Source organism: Hydra vulgaris, chromosome 11, assembly GCF_038396675.1.
Source record: "Hydra vulgaris chromosome 11, alternate assembly HydraT2T_AEP".
In the NCBI taxonomy this organism is placed as follows: Eukaryota; Metazoa; Cnidaria; class Hydrozoa; order Anthoathecata; family Hydridae; genus Hydra; species Hydra vulgaris.
In genome coordinates this window covers 12,364,793-12,387,500 of record NC_088930.1, presented here as the reverse complement: position 1 = coordinate 12,387,500, position 22,708 = coordinate 12,364,793, and the positions used below count along the sequence as shown (strand labels likewise).

Sequence of the window (22,708 nt, the reverse complement as noted above, 5' to 3'; positions counted from 1 at the left end):
GATCTGCCTAATAATTTAGCATATCAGATGCACACGGAGCACTTAGAGTTGAAAGTTAATAGTAGAAAGAATCAATAATTTAAAGACATGAATCTTGTACAAAAAAATGTTTTTTGCGCACAAGATTTAACTATTGGTGCTATATTCTTTTTACTATCAATCTTTCGTCAATAGTGGCATATTTTATCTAAACTTTCCGAAATCTAAACAATTTAACTCTGACATGATTAATGTCCATAAAACCAATATAATAAAAACCCTTTTTAAGTGGTTATGTTCTATCCTTGAAAGTATAATTTGTGTGTTGTTAATGCACACATTTTGCAGAGGACTATGTGAAATTTTGCAGACAAAGTTGTTGATAAAATTTGCCCTCTGGCCTCTGCAAGTTTGTATATGCAAATATGTTTGTGATTTCCCTCTGCAAGTTTATATATGGTTAGAGAAATTGTTTTGTTCAGTGGCTAATAGATAAGAAGGAGTAGGGGTTGCATCACCTTTTCAATAGAATTTAAATTTTTTTTTATTTTAATTTTTGTTTGTTTAGTGCTGAATTAGTCATAAAAATATGTAAAATAAATGCGAGGTCTCAAATAAAGAGTATTTAATTTTGAGTCACAAAGAGATTATCTAATTCCTTTTTTAAATGATTTCTTTTATTAAAAATTATTAAAAATAAATATTGCTAAAATCTCCATAAAAACAGTTAAAATGTTAATAATAGTGTTCTTATAGTAAACCTTAAGCTCATAAGTATACTGTTAAAAAAGTTTCATTAAATACATTTTTGAATTTGCATCTAAAAAACTTAGTATTTTTGAGACAAATTTTGACTTTTGGTTAATAATATTAGTATATATATATATATATATATATATATATATATATATATATATATATATATATATATATATATATATATATATATATATACTAATATTATTAACCAAAAGTCAAAAATTTGTCTCAAAAATACTAAGAAAAAACATGTGAAACACGCCCGTAAACGACATTCCGGGCCCGACAAATGGCAATTGCAAGTTTCGTTACAAGAGTAAAAAATCACGCTTAATATTCGGCTGTATGCGTGTGTAAAAAAATAAAAAAGTTCAAGAAGATGCGCATCACAATGCCCAGACGTTCTGTTTACGAAGTCAATGCCTTATCCAAATATGCTAAAAGCGCGTATAAGTATGAAAATAATCATTATACTTATTTACAAAATTTTTATTCTTTTTTCTATAAAAAATAAACTTAATTAAAATTAACTAAAATTATGATTTATTTTTTCTATTTGAAAACTAAATCCAGCATGTTATTTTTTTTAAATTCCAGTTGAACTTTATGATATTATCTACTTAATCATACCCTGGTTAAGTCGAACCATTCGCTAACTCGTATATTTTGTTTAGGGTCCATTTGACAAAAAACTTTGCTTAACTAGAACTTTTAATTTTAATTGCATAAAAATCCATGTAATTAAATATCAAACTTGCAACACTTCAATGAAAATTCCATAAAAAGTTTTTCAAACTAAAACTTTAGTAAAAAGTTTTTCAAACTAAAACTTCACTTAAAGGTTCGATTTTGTACAGGTTTGATCACTTTCTATTAATTAATGACTATTATATATAAAATTCAAAAACACGAAAATGTTGGAATATCAGTTATTTTTTTGTAAAATATAAGTTAATATAAAACTAAAGATCTTACTAGGCAAAAAAAATCTAACTGGAAAAACAACTGAAACATATAAAACTTTAATTTCAAAGATGTTTTACTTTTTCAAGAAATTCCCAAACAATATTTGTAAATAAAATGAAAATAAGTTAATCGTAATTTAAAAAGTTACTTGAATAAACCAGATTTTCAAAGGTATCGAAGATGTAAGTTATTTTGACTGTGTTTGTAATAGTTCACAATATTGTTCCCATTTTACTTGTACTTTTTCTATTTCAGCATTTTCAAACACATAGTTTCTACCGGAACTAGAGCAAGCTTGTGGAACAGATAGTTTTTTCAATATGTTGGTGTTGGGAATAAAACAGTAGTCGTCTCTTTCAGGCCAGTTAAAATAGATTGATGGACCTTTTGTGTGAAGAAATTTAACTTTAGCATCAAATTCTTCTAGGTTGGTTTCAGTTACAATGCCAATCCACCATTTATCATCATAGAGTACACCTACATAACCTCCTAAAGTAACAGTATCAATTTGAAATATATCTTGTTTCTTTTTAAGATTGTGGATTATTTATATAATCAGTGTCTGTACTACACCTCTTTGCCCTAACCTTGTTATCTCCAAGATGTATAAATTGATGAAAGCTACGAGTACCAGGTAGAGTTGTTACACCAGTGTACCTTTCTTTTTGCTCTTCACGTTGCAATTGTAAGTCCAATCCCTTTATGTAAATGAAGTTAACAACCTTGATTTTCTCAATGCAAAATTCATACATAGCTTCTGAAGTGAGAATTTGGTTTCTGTATGGTCGTTTTAAACTTTCTTGTGCTGTTAATCTTTTTACAGTACCACCAATCCTATCGCATGGTGACTTTCCGTGGAATGTGGCAAAAAAGTTCCATTCAACTTTAAAGGCAAATTCGCTCTCTAGTTGGCATAGATTGTAAAAGTTTTTACAATATTTGTACTGTCCTGCGCAACCATCAGTGAATAAATGTAATATGGATATATTGAAAAATTTTATTTTTAATATTGGTATGATTAGTTGAAATATTTTGTACACATAAGTTACATCATGTGTAATGTTGTCTGATATAAAACAGTAAGAAATATGTTTCAGTACACCTTTATCATCTTTATAATATATCACTAATGGATGTAAAGAACATTGTTGGGTGTTCCAATGATAGGTCTGTATTTCATCTTGGACAACAAAAGCATAGTTTTCAGCAAAGTCGCCAATAATAATAATGCATATTTTGTTTTAGTTGGTTAAGGTATTGTGATTGAGAGCGAGCAATAAAAGAATGAGCTTGTAGCTTTTCAAAGCAAGATACTAATAGTTCAACAAATGTTGGAATATCTGCTGTTAAACTCAATAGTGTTGCACGATCAGTAGTTTGCCATTGCTTGTAGTGTATCTCAAAATCATCTTCGTATTCTCCAAAAATCTCATACAAATATTTGGTAAGGGGTTCTTTACCAGGACAATTATCACACAGTGAAAGCATGCATTCTTTGTTTTCTACTGAACAAACGGTTTTCGAAAGTAAATCCTTATACTTTAGTCCAATATTTAAGGCATCTAGTAGCAATTTAGCATTTTGGTGATGAGAACAAACACAAATAGAATGTGTATCGCTTGCACCTGGCAAAATGCACCACTTTGGTCTAAGTGAAGCAAATTTTGAGTAACTTATTTGTATTTCTGGATTGTTTTCTTTGTATAATACATAAAGTTCCTTTAAATTACACAAAAGCAGTTTTTTTTGTTTATGGACGCTCTTTTGAATGCTCGCATAATCTTTTTTTCCAGGCATAGTTCTACTATGCCTGGAAAAAAAGTCACTCAAGTCATAAAATCGAGTCAATAAATCACTCGAGTCATAAAAAAATTTAACAAAATCTTCTATTTCTTTGTGTAAGACTTTACCTTTATACAACGTAGAGATAGCTAACAATCCTTTTTTATTAAAAATTTGTTTTTGCTTGGTATTCTGTAACTGCAAAGTTATTTTGTACTTCTAATATTGACCAACTTGGGGGTGCCAGTGTTAAAAGTTAAACAATAGTCCCTTTGTCAGAACATAGAATTTTTTCTTTTATCAAGCTCATAATTTCATCAAAGTTTTCAGCCTTCTTTTTCATGTTATTTGTTTCATAACACAGTTTTGAGGGAACATTGAATTGACTTTCAGATTTTCTAGTAATGTTACTTACCATTTCATTGATGCGCGCAACTTTTCGCTTTCCTTCTGAGAGTATATGTTTTGATGACTTTGAATGAGATTTTAGAGGAAATATATTAAAATTTTCAAGTTCTTCATTGATCTCCTGTCTTCTTGATTTGAATGATGATATTAGAAAATCCTCATCTTGTTCACCCTAACTTTGCTTCTCTTTCTTAAGATCTGCTTGTCTGGCAATCTTTTGCTTACAAGGTTTGCAAAGTTTCTTTCTAGGAGCAATATTTAAACTACTTCTCATCATGATTTGTGATTCATTTATTGTAACTACTTTGAGATTTTCTAAAAGTAATTGAATTGTATAAAGGTTATCTGCACAATTGTTTAAAACATTGTTTATGTTTTGGAAAACACAGATTAAAAAAGTATATATATTAAAATATTTAAATTCTACTTCTAATTACTTGTGATTTTCTTTGTATGTTTATGGAATGGATCACAGCATGCTTTCTGCCATATAGGATACATTTTCAAATATTTTGTAGTATGTCTTTCACATAATATTATTAAGTTTGATAGTTCAATGTTACACCGTAATGACAGTTATTTTTTCTTCATTGCTTAAAGTTTCAATAACATCTTGTTGGCCTTTGCATGCATCTGATGTCATTAAGCCAACAGAACACATCTTATAATAAATTACTTAGTATGAATGTATTTCCTAAAAAAAAGAGAATTCTTCTTTCCTACTTAATTTTCAGTTTAAAAGAAAAAAAATTTTAATATAGAAATAATTCAAACCTTTTCAGAATCCCTGTTGTATACTTTTTTACACTGATAGATATTGTTAATTTTCTTAATAGATATATTTATATATATATATATATATATATATATATATATATATATATATATATATATATATATATATATATATATATATATATATATATATATAATCTATATATATATATATATATCAAATTGTTAATTTGTTAAAATTTGAATAAAATTTCACCAATATATGCTGTTCTATAACTGAACTTTTTATAAACTAGTTATTATAAACTTATACAAAATATAGTTGTCAAAATTTTTTTAAACAAATGCACATCAATATCACACTTAATCAGTTTTTATATAAAAAAACAATTGTTTTTATATAAAAACTGATTAAAATGTTTTTTTCAGTTATTAAGATCAAATAACTAAGTTATCATATAATTAAGACTTTCTTAAATATAACAAAGTTGTTTTTGTTTTTTTAAGGAGTCTATAAACCAAATTTAATATTTTACAGAACTCTATTTGCAAGTTTTTTAAAATAATTTGTTGAAAATTTGATATATCTTTGAAATTAAAGTTCCATACGTTTCAGTTGTTTTCCAGTTAGATTTTTTGTGCCTAGTAAGAGTATAAGCAGCTGAAAATAATAACAGCAAAAAAAAAATTTTAAGTACATTTATTGAATTCAGCGGCAAAAAAACATTATATATGTTTATTTTCATAACTTTGCCATTTTTATTTCCTGTTTTTTTAAAAAAAATGTTTTTTCAGAATGTTATGAAAACCGGGTCATTTTGGGAAACCAGGTCAATATTAAAATTGCAGTATCTTGTCAACCGCTCAACAGTTTTAGCTGAAATTTTATGTGTCAACTTTTCTTTTTAAGATGCAACAGCCAAAGAAGTTTTTAAAAAATTTGAGGACCCATGGTTCAAAATTTCCTAAATTTTGGGTGATTTGATGCGGAATTACCCATCTTCGAATCAGTTATGCTTATATTAAAGTCTATTTATTAAAATAGTTAAGCTAAATGCAACTTAAAAGTAAAAAAAAAAGTTTCAATAAACAATACTTATAATAAATATATTTGTTATGTTATATTTGATATACTTTGAATTGAAACTTTTAGAAGCGTGCTCACAAATAACAAAAGAAAAAATATTACGTCACTAGTTTCACAAATGCATTTCTCAAAATATACGTCAGTATATAAGTTATTTATATATTATATTTGTATAAGTATATATATACTTAATATAGAATAGACTAATATAATACTTAATATGTATTATATTAGTCTATTCTATATTAGTCTATTAAGTATTTAATCAAGTATTTAAAATATTATTCACTTGATAAAATTTAAATGGCGCATTCAGTTTAAATTAAAAAGCAGTTTTCTGTTTTGTACAAACAATGAATGAAAAGTTATGAAGTCATTACTATCAACAGATAGAATGGAATGTTTACTATTTTCAAAATGTTTTATCCCAATAAAAATAGAAAATTTAAATAAAAAAATTAAAACTTGATTGAATTTTAAAAAATCAAAGTTATCTAGTCATTTTTTAGTAAATGGAGATATTTCATTGTTTTTATTTAATATCAAAGCTGCAGTCAGTGGCGGGTTTTAAGGAGGAGGGGAATAGAACCTAAGGGGTAGAACCCCCTCATCCACCCTCCCCTCCTCCCTCCTTCCTTGGGACTTTTTTTCAGAAATATTCTTTTGTAAATTGACTATTATACAGAATTGAACTATTATACTGACAAATGAAATTGACTTTTATACGTATATGAACTTGATTACATGACTTAAGTACAAAAAATTTAAAAAGAAAGTTACTTAAAAATGAAAGTATGGAGGGGGCAAAAAGGTTTGCTGATATATTTGGTGAAAATATGGAGGGGGCGAAAAGGTCTTTAAAAAAATTTTTTTAAAAACCCTCCTCGGCGAGTGACAAAACCCGCCCCTGGCCGCAGTAACATTTTTTCTGGTAGGTAGAAAAATGCATTAAATAAAAAACCAAAGCTTTTCCGTCTGTTTCCCCAGGCTTCATTTGAAAAAAATTCAAACTAGAAATTGTCCACCCTTTTCCTTGTACGCACTGGTATGCTTTTGAGTGACCCCCTCCCCATACTTGCGTACATAATTTATAGATGGCCCCATGGCAACCAATTTCCAACTTTGAATATCGCTCTTGAAGACTTGATGCCGAGCACGCATAATTGCGCTCGTTGATAATGTATTTCAGTATTACAAGCACAAAATATTGCACTGGGCAATTTTATTCATCATATGCACTGTATACATACATTGAAGGACCCAGAGTTTATTTGGGGATGCCGCTATTTTTCTGGCAACAATAGGGGGGGGGTATGTTTTTGAGTTCCTAAGATAAAAAGTTGATTTAAAGGCATTTTTTTGAATGCATGAATATACCGGTAGACAATATTACTTTAGTTATGATAAGAAAACTATTTTACTTAAGACTTTAATAAATGCTTTTGTTGCAAATACCATACTATTAGTAAACAATTATTGAAATAGTTTATTTTAAACAATTTGTTGTATTTAAACATTTATTAACTATATTTTAATAAATTTAATTTTAGTAGTTATTAATGCTTTAGATAATTAGTAATTAAGTGTTTAAATACTTTAAATAATTTTTAATTAATATTTATATTACATAATATATTTACATATATTAAATTGCATAATATTTGTAAAATTAACAAAATAGTTATGTCTCGTATTCAAATAACTATTTGAACAAAAAACATAAGCATTTAATAAATGTATTTACTATTATTTTAATTTTAAAATTTTGATTTAAATATTAGCAAATCTGTTCATTTAACTTTTACTAAAGGTTAATTATTTTTAAAGTGATTTTAAGGCAAGTCAAAAATATGGAAAAGAAAAAAAACTTTCTGAAAAAGTTTGTTTCGTTTTTTTGTTTTCCTCATGTAAACTAAATTAGCAAGCTAAAGATCAAAAATTCATTCATTCAAAAATAGAATTTGCGCAATAGTTACTAAGACAAAATGTTTTACTTTTGTTTATTTATTATTAAAAGTAGTTTACTCTTAACTACCAAAAATCAAAAGTTAACTCTGAACGGCTATTTAAAATTGCTCTACCTTTTGCAATAACAAATTATTTATAAATTCCATTGTTATAAAATTGTGCAACAAGTTTTTAAAATTAAGTTGTCGTAACAACATTCAGTTTTTTAAAACTAACGTTCAAAGGACAGTTTCGTCACATAATTATGTAAAAAAGCAATTTCTTTTTAATTCATTTATTGACTTGAAGAAAAAATGAGGTGCTATGTATAGAAGCATAATAAAATGAAATAAATACAATATAGATAATGTTGAACAAGATAATGCAGGAAAATAAGTGCAATATATAAATTTTAATTTATTTTTAGAACATAAAGTGATCATTGTTGGACTAGATAATGCAGGAAAAACCACAATTTTATATCAATTGTAAGTTTTTTTAATTTATCAATTGTATAGCTTTTTAATTTAATTTAAGTTGACTTCGTACAGGTACAACAACAATCGTTTTTAATTTACTTGTAAGTTGACTTACAAGTTGATTGTTGTACATACAGGTGCAACAACAAGGTTTGAAATACAACAACAACATACAGGTACAACAACAATGTTTGAAGTACAACAACGATATACAGGTACAACGACAAGGTTTGAAGTACAATCACAACATGCAGATACAATACAAGGTTTGAAGTAAATATGAGTTGCTATTGCTTAGAGACGCTTCACAATTTAAAAGTTCTATTTAAAGAAAATTGCAGTTTTTACTTATTTTGTGCTTTTAAAAATATATTCAAAATACGTTTTTGTAAATTGTCAAATTTACACATATAACATATTCACTTAAACACAAACATATAATATATGTGTATATGTATGTATATATATATCAAAATGAAATGTATATATACGCAAATAACAAAAAAGAACACATTTTTGGTCTTTTTTTCTTTTTGACTGTTTATGTGAATAACTAAACAAAATGGAAATGAAAAAATAACTTTTTTGTGTGGTAAGATTCAACTACCTTTACATACTTTGAGATTTACAAAAATGGGAAATGCTACAACATAATTATTAAAAAAATTTCTTACTAATAGTTTTCTGGTCTTCCTTTGTTTAATACTTGCCTAACTATTATCCTGTTGTTGCTTTTTTTCGTTCCAGATTTACTGATATAAAAATTGTCAACCAAAGCTATTGATAAATCAATATAATAATGCTTTGAAGGAAATTTAATTTAAGTTCTGGTAGAATAATATATATATATATATATATATATATATCAGGCTTAGACAGGAATGGCGTGCTATCACATGCTGTAGCTGACCACGTTTATATATATATATTTTTTCCAATTTGACCACAGCAGTTTTGATGTTGTAACAATTTAAATGCAATAAAAAAATCATTACATTATAAATGACTTTTAATTGTTGATCTTTTTTAAAGTTTTTTTTTTTATGAGAAGGCTTTAAATAAAATAAAAAATTAATAATAATGCTTAAAATAAATGCATTTTGTGTAAATTAACAAATAATGTTACATATAAATTTTTTTATGTTGGCATGTACTTTTTATGATAAATTTAAACTAATTTTCGAAAAATAGTTTTAAACTATTTTTTATTTTTAAACTAACTTTCTAAAAATCTTTTGAAAGAAAATTTTTTTAAGTTACTTTAAATTATGAATAAGATAAATTCACAATGCAATGATTTAATTGCTTTATTATATATATATATATATATATATATATATATATATATATATATATATATATATATATATATATATATATATATATATATATATAATTATATATATATAATTATGTATATATATATATAATTATATATGTATATATATAATTATGTATATATATATAACTATATATATATATATAATTATATATATATATATATATATAATTGCTTATCTTTTTAAATTAGTTTAAATTAAACTAATTTAAAGAGAAAATTAAAAATAAATAACCATAAACTGAAAAGAGAAATAAACTTAATGAATAATAAAATAAATAAAGGACAAACTAGAAAAAATAAAAATATAATAATTATATATTTTTTGATTTAAAAGCTTCTCAATTAATAATTTCAAGCTATTAATTTTTCATACATCGCCATGCTGATGTAGCTCATAGATTGATTAATTGAGTCATTTATGAGGTGCATCTGTTATATCAGCATTGAACGAGGGTTCAAATCCTACTGACGATTTTTTTTTAATATTTTATTTGCTTTGTAGACATTAGAAAATATCAAAGTTTCAAATTTTCAAATAATTAAGTTTTGAAGTTACTAAGCTTGGATTAAATAAACACTTTTAAATTAAAATACTTTGAAATATTTTTAAATTTAGATGAAAACTATTATCTTAATGCTTTTATTTTTTCTGGTTTATTTTTTATTAATTTTATCAATCATTAAGATTTTAATTTTTTTACTTTAGTTTTGTTTTGTATTTTTTTAGTTTTTATTTCTCTTTTCCTTTTATAGTTTGTTTATTTTTAAAGTTTAAGTTTACATTCATTTATTCAGCTCATTTTTTAAATATGGTAACTTAAAACATGTAAGGAGCTCTGGCCAAGTTGTCAAAACAAAATGATATATATGTGGTCATATGAGGCATGCGACCAATTGCGTCTCCTGAGAAGGTTTTATATATATATATATATATATAAATATATATACATATATATAAATATATATATATAAATAAATATATATATATATATATATATAAATATATATACATATATATATAAATATATATATATATATATATATATATATATATATATATATATATATATATATATATATATATATATATATATATATATATATATATATACATATATATATATAAATAGGTATATATTTTAAATTAAGTTAATAAATTAAATAATTTTGGCTACTACAAAAATATAGTCCCACTTTTTGGTTATTTTTAAAAGTCTTATAAAGTTTGTCTTTAAATACAGACAGGTATAAAATGTTGCTATCCAATCCAATGCAACTTTTTGACATTATTACAATTACAATATATTGACATTCACACAGATATTCGTTGAACACAAATCCACCATTTTTACATTCATAAAGTATTTTATGTTCCCTTGTAAAGTATGTTACCTTGTTCTGCAATATACTCCAAAGCTTTCCTGTATCTTATAAATATGTAAAAGATTTTTTACGTAGTTATATAAATTTTTTCTTTTTAGTTTAATGAATGAAGTTGTGCAAACCTCTCCTACCATTGGAAGTAATGTTGAAGAGGCAAGAGCGTTTTATTCAGTGTTGTAGTAAAGTCTTTATTAGTAAGATAATGTTTGCAGAGCAAATTTATAATAAAATTGCAAATGAATAATTAGTTTTTAGTATGTTAATAATATATGCTACAGCATGGGGCTCACAGTGGCTGGTGAACTTCAAAACAGATAAAACTCAATTTTTTTCAGCCAATTGTTATCGCAATAATTTAGATCTTCCTTTATTTATGAACGGTGATGTACTCGATGAGTCATCTACTCTTCATCTTCTAGGATTAACTTTTATTTCCAATCTTTCTTGGAAACCATATATCAAATCAGTTGCAAAATTAGCATCTGCTAAGGTTGCATCTCTTTATCGAGCTTGTCACTTTCTTACTTCGGATTCTATTCTCTATTGTATGGAATACTGTTGCCATATCTGGGGCAGTTCATCTGATGATGCCCTTTCTCTCTTAGACAAGGTGCAAAAACGCATTGTAAACATAGTTGGACTTGCTCTTGCAGCCAACCTCCAACCAATATTACATTGTCGTAATGTTGCTTCTCTTTCTCTTTTCTACAAATACTATAATGGGCACTGCTCTAAAGAGCTAGTGTCTCTTGTGCCATCTACTAAAATTCATTCTTGTGTTACTCGTCATTCAATTAAGTGTCATCCTTTTTCTGTTAAAAAAATATATATATAAGACAAAGATTGCTAATAATAATAATAATAAAAATAATAATTATTATAAAAAGTATAATTTTATTTATTTTATATTTTCTTAATAAAAATAGATAAATATATATATATATATATATATATATATATTTAGTTTATTTTATAATAGTTCGTAAGTATTTATCAATGGTAACAAAATTAAAAACATTCAGCTAATTCAAAACAAGACTTAAGTCGTAAGGCAGGCATAAGTCAGAATGTTATGCTTTCTTTATTTAAATACATATGGATTGATAATTAACCTAAATTGTTTGTTAAGAGTGTAAAAAATAGTTTTAAAAAACATTAAAACTGTACTAAGCTACCAATATTCATAGCAATATTCAATTATATATATATATATATATATATATATATATATATATATATATATATATATATATATATATATATATATATATATATATATATATATATATATATATATATATACTGCCATCCATAATTATTCGAATGGTCGTGCTTTTGGAAATAAGATATCATAGCTTTACCTACTATTGGGAGAGAAACTGTAAGCAAAGTCTACCTGAATTATATGTTATCTTCCTTTTTATTAGGTTTAAAAAAAAATTAATAAAAGTCTAATTAAATTAATTTTTAATTTACTTTTAATCACTCTTAGCGACAATAATTGCCGTACATATTCTTTGCATTCTACTTAACAACTTATCCAGTTTGTCGAAGTCAGTTTTATGCCACAAACTAATAAGTTTTGTCCACATCTTTTGCATCATTTGGCGAGAGATAGGAGAGAGATCTTGTGATTCAGGAGGCTAAATCATTTTATTTAATATTTGATCATTCTCGAACTCAGTCAAATAACTTAAACAATTTTTTGAAAAATATGTTTCAGATTTAAGCTTTAAGTAATTTTCTTTTGAAAAATTGAACAGCGTCTCATTAAGCCATCTTTCCGAAGATGTAGCATAATTTTTCAAGTGTACAAGTAAACTACTTTTGTAATTACTCCCTCTATTTTTACAAAGTCACCTGTGGCATTCTAACCAAAACACCTTAATACCATGTTTTACAGTCAATAATACACAATATTTTATCATAAATTCAACGATTTTTTATTGCAGACAAACAATCTTATTTTGAAACTAAAGATTTAAAACTTCGACACGTCAATCCGCGTTTACAGTCATTGATGGTCCATTTTTTTTGGAGTTTTGCCCATTTTAGCATTTTTATTATTTTTATGGTTTTCATCAAAGCATCTTAACTAAATTACTTTTAAATTTAATAGTGCAAAAATTTAATGTAATAGTGCAAAAATAAACATAAAAAATAGTTAAATAAAAAATAGCATTTTCAAAAATAGTTAATGTCATTCAAATAATTATGAACGGTAGTGTGTATATATAGATATATATTTTCTTTTTTTTCTAATATATATATATATATATATACACACACACACACACACACACACACACACACACACACACACACACACACAATTAATGAAACATCATTCAAGAGACTACCAATAGAAACAAATATAACTTATAACTTTTATAATATAGTTATTTTTTTTTTGTTTTTATTTATTTATTTGTCTTTTACAACAATTTCATTAAAATAAAAAGGTTAAAGTAAAATAAAGTATTACTAAAATTGCTCATAATATAAAATTGTTTTTTTTTTTTTAATTGTTGTTTGGGATTTTTAATGCCAACTTACTATATTCCAAAATAAATCCAAAAAAAAAGTTAAAGTTAAAAATGGAAAATTTAGAAGTGGACTGAAAATTACTTGTTTTCGTCATATATTAGTTAAATCTCACAATGTATTATTTTTAATGTCTGCTATTTTTTTATTGTTGGTTATTGTTTATTATTGTCGGTTAATGAAGATTTTGTGATTTTTTAGGTGAAGTGGAAAAATACACAATTTTGCATGTGGGATATCGGAGGACAAGAGTCTTTGAGGAAAGACTGGTCAACATACTATGCTACTGCAGAAGTATGTGTTGTTTTTAAAAATATATAATACGAAAAGTTTTAGATTTTATTAACTTGTTAAATTTTAGACTAAGTTTTACGAATATGGGTCAGAGTAACAATATCAGTTTTGCTATGTCTAATAACATCTGGCCAAAAAAATATTAAATATAAATGCATTATTTTAACCAGATTTAGTTTCATATATGGTTTTTTTCTAATGTAGTTACATCTGGAAATGATATTAAATATTAATGCATTATTTTAATCAGATGTAGTTAAATATATGGTCTTTTTTTAGATGTAGTTACATCTGGAGTAAATTCTTTCAGATTTTATCAGACTTAAAATTGTCAGATATAGTTACTTCTTCCTAAAGATGTTGTTAGGGGTCATTGTATTTCCAAATGATAATATACAGATGTTGTTGGAGTAAAAGTAAAATACAGATAATTTTAGACAAAAGTGTACAGATGATCTTGGAATACTCTACAGATTTTGTTGGACAGATGTAGTAATCTTTTACCACAAATATTAGTAAAACATTTAAAGAAGATTAGTGAAACATAGAGTAAAAAATATTATATAAAACCATTTTTTGCTGCTCAAAATTAAAAAAAGAAAAACAATTTAATTTAATTTTTTAATGGTTCAGCAATTTTCTCTGATTATATTTTATTACTAAAAATGGTGATGACATCCTTTTATGATGTTTTTTGATTAAAATAACAAAGCTTGTGTTGCAAGTTTTGTTATTTTAATCAAAAAGAATGTTATTAGCTTTATTCTGGATTCCTTTTTGGCTTACTCATTATAATTTATAACTTGACAAAATAATTTTTAGTTAATTTATTAAAAAAGTATTAGCTTGTGTCAGTAACTTTAAGTTTAATTAAATTTTACACTTACTGTATTTTAACGGAGGTTCTAAAGTTGCACATCAAGTAAATACAACTTGTGTCTGTGATATGAAAGAGTAATATTTTATATAAAGTAGTTTACCTCACCCTTATCATTTAAAATGCCAGTTCTTTAGGAGTTACCTAGCTACATAACAAAGCTGTTAAAAGAAACTTTTGCCAAAAATGTCTGCAAAAAAGATATTCAACTATAAAAGTTAAGTTGTTAACTTTATTGTCTTGTCTTGAAGGGCAATTGAAAAAAATATGTTTATCTTTCTCCAAAACAGGTGTCTTTATTGTTATATTATATAGGAGTTATTTTGATACTATTTTTATTGTGATAATATTTTTTACAATAAATTTAAATTTTTACTATAAATAATCATGAATTTCAACTATTAATATAAATGATATAAAAAAGGAAACAATTCAATTATCTTATTAATTTTACTTTGATGTAGGCGAATTAATAACAATTTAGTGAGGTTGATCAATCTTGAGTTGATTTTTTTTCCAACTTTTCTTTTTGAACCTTTTTCGTTTTTGGCTTAAGTTTGGGTCTTTATCACCACCATTCATTTGGTGGTGATAAAAATGTCTTTAGGATTTTTTAAGATCCTATAAGGATGAGTAAAGTTATTGACATTAATCTAAATCAATTGCTTTGCTGACTGAAAAAATTATGTCTATTATCACAAGTAGTTCCACTATTGGTACTTAAACTCTTGCTACAGCTTGATGTAGCTGGGATGCAAAGCACTCTCTTTGCCAACTTTGCTAATAATGGAAAGATAGAAGTATGTTTCTTTCACCATTTCAGCCCATCAACTTTGTAGTTTTCCTCAACATAATTTAAATTTTCACAATAATTATAAAATTTTGCCCAGAAAATGTTTTTTGAGAAAGAAATTTAGTATTTTTATGAAAAATTGAATGTTTAAACAAAAGATATTTTCTTTTTATTAGAAATGTACTTTTATATTGAAAAAAAAAGTTATTACTTTAATTATAATAAAATTATAATGTCCTAAAGTTATATTTTTGGTTGTAACTTATTTATTGCATGGCTTTTTGTAAATTTTTAGGTTTTGACATAAAGCTGTATTTCTCTGTTTTCCCTATCGATGCGGTTTGGGGTGGAAACTGGTCAGTTTTAAATGGCATTGTTAGCATGTGATACAGCACTGATTCAGTTTCCTTGGGCATAGATGTGGACAAAATCTTCGTTGTTTTTAAGACTATCATTTTTACTACTAGTATTTTTGAAACTAGTATCACCAATATATACCATTTTTAAAATTAGTATCATCCATTAGTGAGAACTGGATGTAACATGAAATAACATGAGTTATTTCATGAAATGAGTGAGTTATTTTTTACTACATCAACAAAAGGAATCAACACATATTTTATTATTGACCTCTGCAGACAACATTTAGAATTCCACTTGGTGCTGACAGGAGCATAAATTTTAACATAATTTATACCAAGTACTACACACTTTTTTTCATTAAGTTGACTATTTATGTTTTGTTCATTAGTGACACAGCATGTCTTATGTTTGTCGTCACATTATGGGCAATGACTTTCTTGGGCAAGGTGTCCAATAACAGATACTTTTCGATTTTATTTCAGAACCTGAAACAAAAATGGCGATAATTGATAAATTAATTAGTTTTAATCATTGATTTTTTTAATAATTGATTTATAGTTGCACTACAAATGATTTTTTACAATATTTTATTTTACAAAGTACTGAATTTTGCTAGAAAATATTCTTACAGTTAGAAAATATGAAAAAGTAAAAGTTTATTTAAACTAAATTAATCGTAATTATTTAAACATTGTGTTTACAAAACTCTAAGCAATAAAAGTGCATTATTACATTGTTGTTTTTTGTTTTCTATTTGTTTAGATTTTTTAAATTATTATCTTTAACTAACTTTTTTCAAATTCAATTATTATTTACTTATATTTTTACAATAAAAAATTACAATTCCTTGAAAATTATTTCATTACAATTAATATCATTAATTATAACTGTTATCTTCCACTAACTCTTCGTTGTTATTTTCCAGTATATCTACTTATTATTATCATCCAGTATTGCTATTTATTCTTATCTTCAAGTATAACTATTTTTTGATATCTTCCAGTATAACTTTAATTGTTGAGTATTTTCATTAAAAAAAGATAAATTTTATTGTTATGGAGTTCACTGAAGCAGAGTCACCTTTATTATTCATTTATGAAATCCTCTGTAGAAAAAAATATTACAGTAGCTTTTTGGAGCCAGCAAGCCCCTGTGTGACCCAGAATAACGACCTATTAATCTATCCTTAAAGGCTGTGTGTAAAAACAATTAGGAAGCTGAAAATCAGCCACTGCAATTAAGAATCTGTTTTTGTTTAAAAAAATTGATTTAAATCTTGTACAATGTATGTGCAAAGAAAGCATTATTTCAATCGCAAAAGAAAATATATTGCTTACTATTCTTACTGTTCTATTCTGTACTTACTTTTTGTTTATTAAACTTTTTATTTTTATATTACTGCTTGTGTTTATTAATTTTTCAGTATTCTAATATGATTTTTCTTATTTTATCTAAATATTATTGATTTAATAAGCCTTGATAACAGAAACATAACACCTCCTCCATAAACCGGCTTCTAGTGAACACCTGTTATTCCATATTATTAATTTTTTTCAATTTTTTTCTTTTAGTTTCTTATATTTGTAATTGACAGTACAGATCGTGAGAGATTGCACATTACAAAATCAGAATTATATAATATGTTGTCTCATGAGGTATTGAAGCTTTATATATGAAATTTTTGCTTTAATTGTTTAGATATTTATAATTTGAGATCACTTATTTAGGAATTAAGACATGCCAGTTTGCTTATATTTGCAAATAAGCAAGACGTTAAGGTATGTTTATTTAATGCTTTATTTTGATATTTCAGGCTAGTTTTCTGTACATATGCATTAAAGTGGTATACTTTCACAAAACTTATATATATATATATATATATATATATATATATATATATATATATATATATATATATATATATATATATATATATATATATATATATATATATACATATACATATACATATATATGTAAGTATGCATGTATATAGCTATAAAAATTATATAGTTTTATTTTTAATGCATATATTTTATAGCTCTGATTTAATTCATAGAGCACTTTCTTGAAAGTATGTGCAAAACAACATCAATACACATACAATGAAAATTTTAATGAATTATTTTATTAATTGAGAAAAATGTTAAAATGCATTCATTTTTTTGGTAAATTTTGATTGTTTAATATAAATTACAAATAATGTCAGTGCTTATTCACCCTAAAATACACAAAATATCGAGGTTAATTGAAAGCTTTCAAATGTAGTTCAATTTTATATACTTGTAATTCTTAATTGTTTTATTAAGTTTATATTTTATTACTAGAGCCATATCTTTTATATTTAGTTGATTATTATTATGTAAACTCTAGATTTTTGAAAAAAGAATTTTTTTGATTAGGTAGTTTGATTATTTAGCTCTAGAAATATTTATTGCTCACACCTACTATAAATACAAGGAAATATCATTTTTCTTTAAGCGATACTAATGGCAATATAAGTCTCATATGCGTCCAATATTGCCACCCACACTTTTTTTTATATTTCGTTATTCATAACGCAGATTACTTTAAAGAAACAAATAAAAAATGAATCATTATTCATAAAATTATTTGTTTAACTTTTTATTACAAATCTAATTGTTTAGTCACTTTCGCAACTTGATGTGCACCCTACTTTGCACAAAGTGCATAGGCCACTTTTTATGATGCTTCCTGTGTCACAGTGCTCATAGAACCAAGTTTTGCATATGACGCATTAAATCCAATCATCTTTTTTTCTTTTGTTGTTGTAAAAGAGTCCGCAATCACCACAAAATGTATCTTCGTCATTCTTACTTCCCTTTTTTGATGATTTTTGAGTTTTTTTCAAATTATGTTTTGTGGCCATTTTTGTTTGACTTGGCTGGTTGAAGGGATTCCTGTTGATCTGAATCCTGGTATAGCATTTGCTGGTGTAGTGGTACGCAACCATCCTTCAGTAAATAATAGTGGAAATTACAGTTTTGACACCGACCTTCCAGGAAAGCTCCTCCTGAAATTATCAATGAAAACATCCCAGCAAGTTTTTAACGGTTTGAAAACCATTTTCACCATAATTTTGCCCAGAGTTTGAAGTTCGTGACCACAACGCGCTGGAAGACAAAGCATATGGATGTTTAACTTTTCAGCTTCCTCTATTACAGCAATATCCAAATGACTACGATGTTCGTTAAAAATCAACGAAGTTTTTCCTGGTAATCGGTACTGGTTAAAATGACGCAAAAAAGTACAAAATTCTTCCTTCATAATATATCCTTTTGGAGTCATGCGAAAAATACTTCCAGGTGCCAAATTATCCCCGTACTTATGTTTCGAATTTTTTCCTTTATACAAAATCATAGGTGGAATCCAATTGGTTCCAGTAGCATTTGTATAGTTTCAGTAACAGTTTCTCCTCTATCTGCATGAGTAGCTGTGTGTACATGTTTTGCTCCTTTTTTTGCCGTTACTACATGAGTGCCAGTCATTGTTAATTGCGATCCAAATTCATCGACGTTGTAAATCAATTCAGGATGGTGTGCCAAATTTAGTTTTTCGTAAACTTTATCAACAAGATTGTAAGAGCTTTGAACAGTTTCAGCATCAAATCGCATTAGCCTACCATAACTCAAACTTTCAGATTTCCTAGGAGCAACATCAGGATGGTGCCTGAGAAATCCTGCAAGCCAATCTTTGCCTGAAACTATTTATTTCATTAGTATAGTTATTTTAATTTTAATATTTCATTTAAATATATAAACAAAACTGATTTTGATTAATTTTTTTAAATTCCAATATAAAATATAAATTAAACACTATTAAAATAAGTACCAGCAATTTCATTCTTGAAACAATGTGGCAGATTTTTTTGAATACATATTTTATATGCATATTTTCTAAGTTGTATTCTTGTTATACCAAATCCTATTTCTTGAAGACGAAATACTCTTTGCTTCAACTTAGATTCTACTGTTTCAAGAATAATGCACTTTCGACCTAGTTTTGTTTTGGTGATCTATCCTTTCTCGTTAACCAGTCTCTGCGAGTTCTTTGAGGAATGCTATAATCTCGCAATGTTGCCGCTACTGGATTTCCAGCTCTAACAGAATATAGTACCTTTTTCAAATCCTCTGTTTTATATTTTGCCCTAATAGTTATTTTTTTAGGTTTAGTCTTTCTGAAAAAAACAAAAATAATATTTAACAAATTTTCTAACAAAATTTTTTAAATTAATCGAAAAATTAACATTGCAATTGTTAAGTGACAACGAAAGCATTTATAAACATCTTAAAGTTTAAAACAATAAAATAATGAGGTTGTGAAACGATAACAATGACAAAAGTACATATCAAAGGAAAAGGTTTCCCTAAATGCAATTAGGGCAGCAACTTATTTTTAAAGAATTTTAAAAATTACGTTTTTTGTTTCATTCTTTTAAACTTCAACATTAAATTACAGTTGTTTAAAGTAAATTTGAGAGCAAAAACATTAAATTACAAGCTTCGAGTAAAATTATAACACATACACAAAATCTCAATACCGAAAATCAAAATAGACATATGTCGTTATTAGCCCATTTCAGTCTGGCGATATTAGCCAGATATCAATGTTTTATGTAAAAGGGTTTTTTTTTGTTTACATTGTGAACATTGCTTACTTTCAAAAATCAAATAATATATTGGGCATATGAATAAACAAAAATAACAATTGATTGTTTTGAGCAAGTATAGATAGAAACGATACTTTTTTGATCAATGATAAAAAAAATATTGGTCTAAAATCAGGCTCTCTACACTGTATAGAATAATTGCGAATGACTCAAAACCACAATAAAATTGGCGAAAGTTCAAAAAATATGATGTTTTATAACTAACAAATGATTTACCTAAGATGTTCTAACAATGTTCCCTAAATTGTGCTGCTAAATATTCTTTAAACTTTAACTTTAACTTTTAAACTTTAACTTTAACCAACTTTAAAAAATGAAATGGCGGTATGAGCCGCCGGTGGTATTAGACTACTTTACCCTATACAAGATCTGGCTTAATAATTATGGATTCAACGATTAAAATAAGTAAATTGAAAGTTCATTTTTTGATAAACCTTTTGTAGGGTTCTATGTCTGCTGCTGAATTGTCCGAGCAGTTAAATTTAACATCTATACGTGATCATGGTTGGCATCTGCAGGTACTCTTTTGTGGTTATGTTAGTATGTATAGTTAAAACTAATCCTAGATGTGCTTGTTGTTAAGAGATATTTAAAAATGAAGATTATGAAAACTTTGTTTAGGCATGTTGTGCACTTTCTGGAGAAGGGTATGTTTTCAATCTTTTTATTTTTTACCTATTTCAAATATGTTATTTATTACTTATATGTTAATTATTACTTATATGTTATTAATTACTTTACTCTATAACTTAAATTTTTAGTCTTTATCAAGGTATTGAATGGCTCGCACAGAGGACAAAAAAATCATAGTACATTATTAATTTTATAGTTTATTTTATATATATATACATATTTTTTTTTGGGCGGAGCGGCGTGCTTTTTTGCGTTTTATTTTGTTGACTTCAATTACACTTTTTATTGTCATAACATTAAAAAAAAAATAGTTAAGTCACGAATCATTTTTAAAATTATAGAAATTATGCAAATTAAGCATTTGTGTTTTTCTTATCTGATCAAGGCGAAGGGCGTATTTTTTATTACTTTTATCTGTTGTTACAAAGTTATTCGACAAGAAGTATATGAATGAGACATACAAACTTTTCTTCTTTTTTAAATTTGCTTAATAGCTAATTTAAAATTAAACTAATAATTTCGTGTTGGAGTAAGTTTAAAAATAAATTTATAATATCTTATATAATATAAGTATATAAGTAACTCTCTTGATATATCTTTTTGATGTACTCTCGAGTCCTTAATAAAAAGGAGGGGGTGTTTATTAATTTAAAAAAAAATTTCCCACTCACCTCAAGCTTATCAAGACCAAACCACCCCACCACCCCCTCGTTTATTAACTTTTACTTTTCAGCAAAAACTTTATATCTCAAAACTAAAAAAAAAACTGTGAAAATCGGTCTTTACTTTAAGATTAGAAATTAATTCTTTTAGTCACTAATAAAAACAAAAACTATCAGTGTAGACAGGCTTAAAAAATCTTGATTTGTCGACTAACGTCTAATAGTTTTTATTTCTCAACACAGTATAACACTTATATCAACATATTAAATCCTTTTGAAATTATGATTAAGTATGAAAATTATGTTAGTAAATGCGCGTTGGACCGCAAGCCACGCTAAAATTAAATAGTTTTGAGCGTGTTTTGTAAGAAATATTAATTCGAATTTATAAACTGATATTAATAACAAAATAAAAATATACTGAAACATAAAAAAACTCCCCACCCCGCGTGTATTAGATCTGGACTAAAATTCCCCCACCCCTTTGTATTAAGGACACGAGAGTAACTAATACATTAAAATGCAGGCATGTAATTTGAATTAAACGTTGTTAAATGGTAGTGACGTAGTAATAGAGCGCTTGCATAGTAAGCAAGAGTTCCCAAGTTCGATCCCCACCATGTCCCTGTAGTACCGCCCTAAACTTATTTCTCTGCGCAGCGACCTTATTTTAAAAGTTTTCGTATTTCGGAGTTAAAGATTTGAAAGAGGGTTTTAACCACAATAATAAAAGAAGTCTCTTTGATCGTATCTTGGGCGGTGAATAAGGTTGAAAAAAATTTTTTTAATTGATTTGGGGCTGATAAACTCTGCCTAAACGTCATAAAAATGAGTCGTGCTTTATATCATTAAAACGCAATACTAATACCAATCTATTAAAGGTCTTATTTTAAAAAATCTTAAAGAAATTAAATATCAAGAATCTATAAAGTGATATAATTATTAGTGGCATTTATTTAACTTACCCTCGAAAAATATATTAAAT

At 26.0% G+C, this 22,708-nt stretch overlaps 1 protein-coding gene across 1 annotated transcript in view; it reads left to right on the top strand.

The window, feature by feature from the left end:
- LOC100200361 (ADP-ribosylation factor-like protein 5B) overlaps positions 1-21,525 on the top strand; it is a 21,881-nt gene extending 356 nt beyond the window's left edge. Inside the window, exons 2-9 of the mRNA XM_065810138.1 lie at positions 8,091-8,151; positions 10,966-11,020; positions 13,613-13,705; positions 17,310-17,393; positions 17,466-17,516; positions 20,872-20,946; positions 21,050-21,075; positions 21,190-21,525. Coding sequence (XP_065666210.1) covers positions 8,091-8,151; positions 10,966-11,020; positions 13,613-13,705; positions 17,310-17,393; positions 17,466-17,516; positions 20,872-20,946; positions 21,050-21,075; positions 21,190-21,238 — 494 coding nt within the window. The 3' untranslated portion in view covers positions 21,239-21,525. The remainder of the gene's footprint in view (positions 1-8,090; positions 8,152-10,965; positions 11,021-13,612; positions 13,706-17,309; positions 17,394-17,465; positions 17,517-20,871; positions 20,947-21,049; positions 21,076-21,189) is intronic.
- Positions 21,526-22,708: the final 1,183 nt, after the last annotated feature.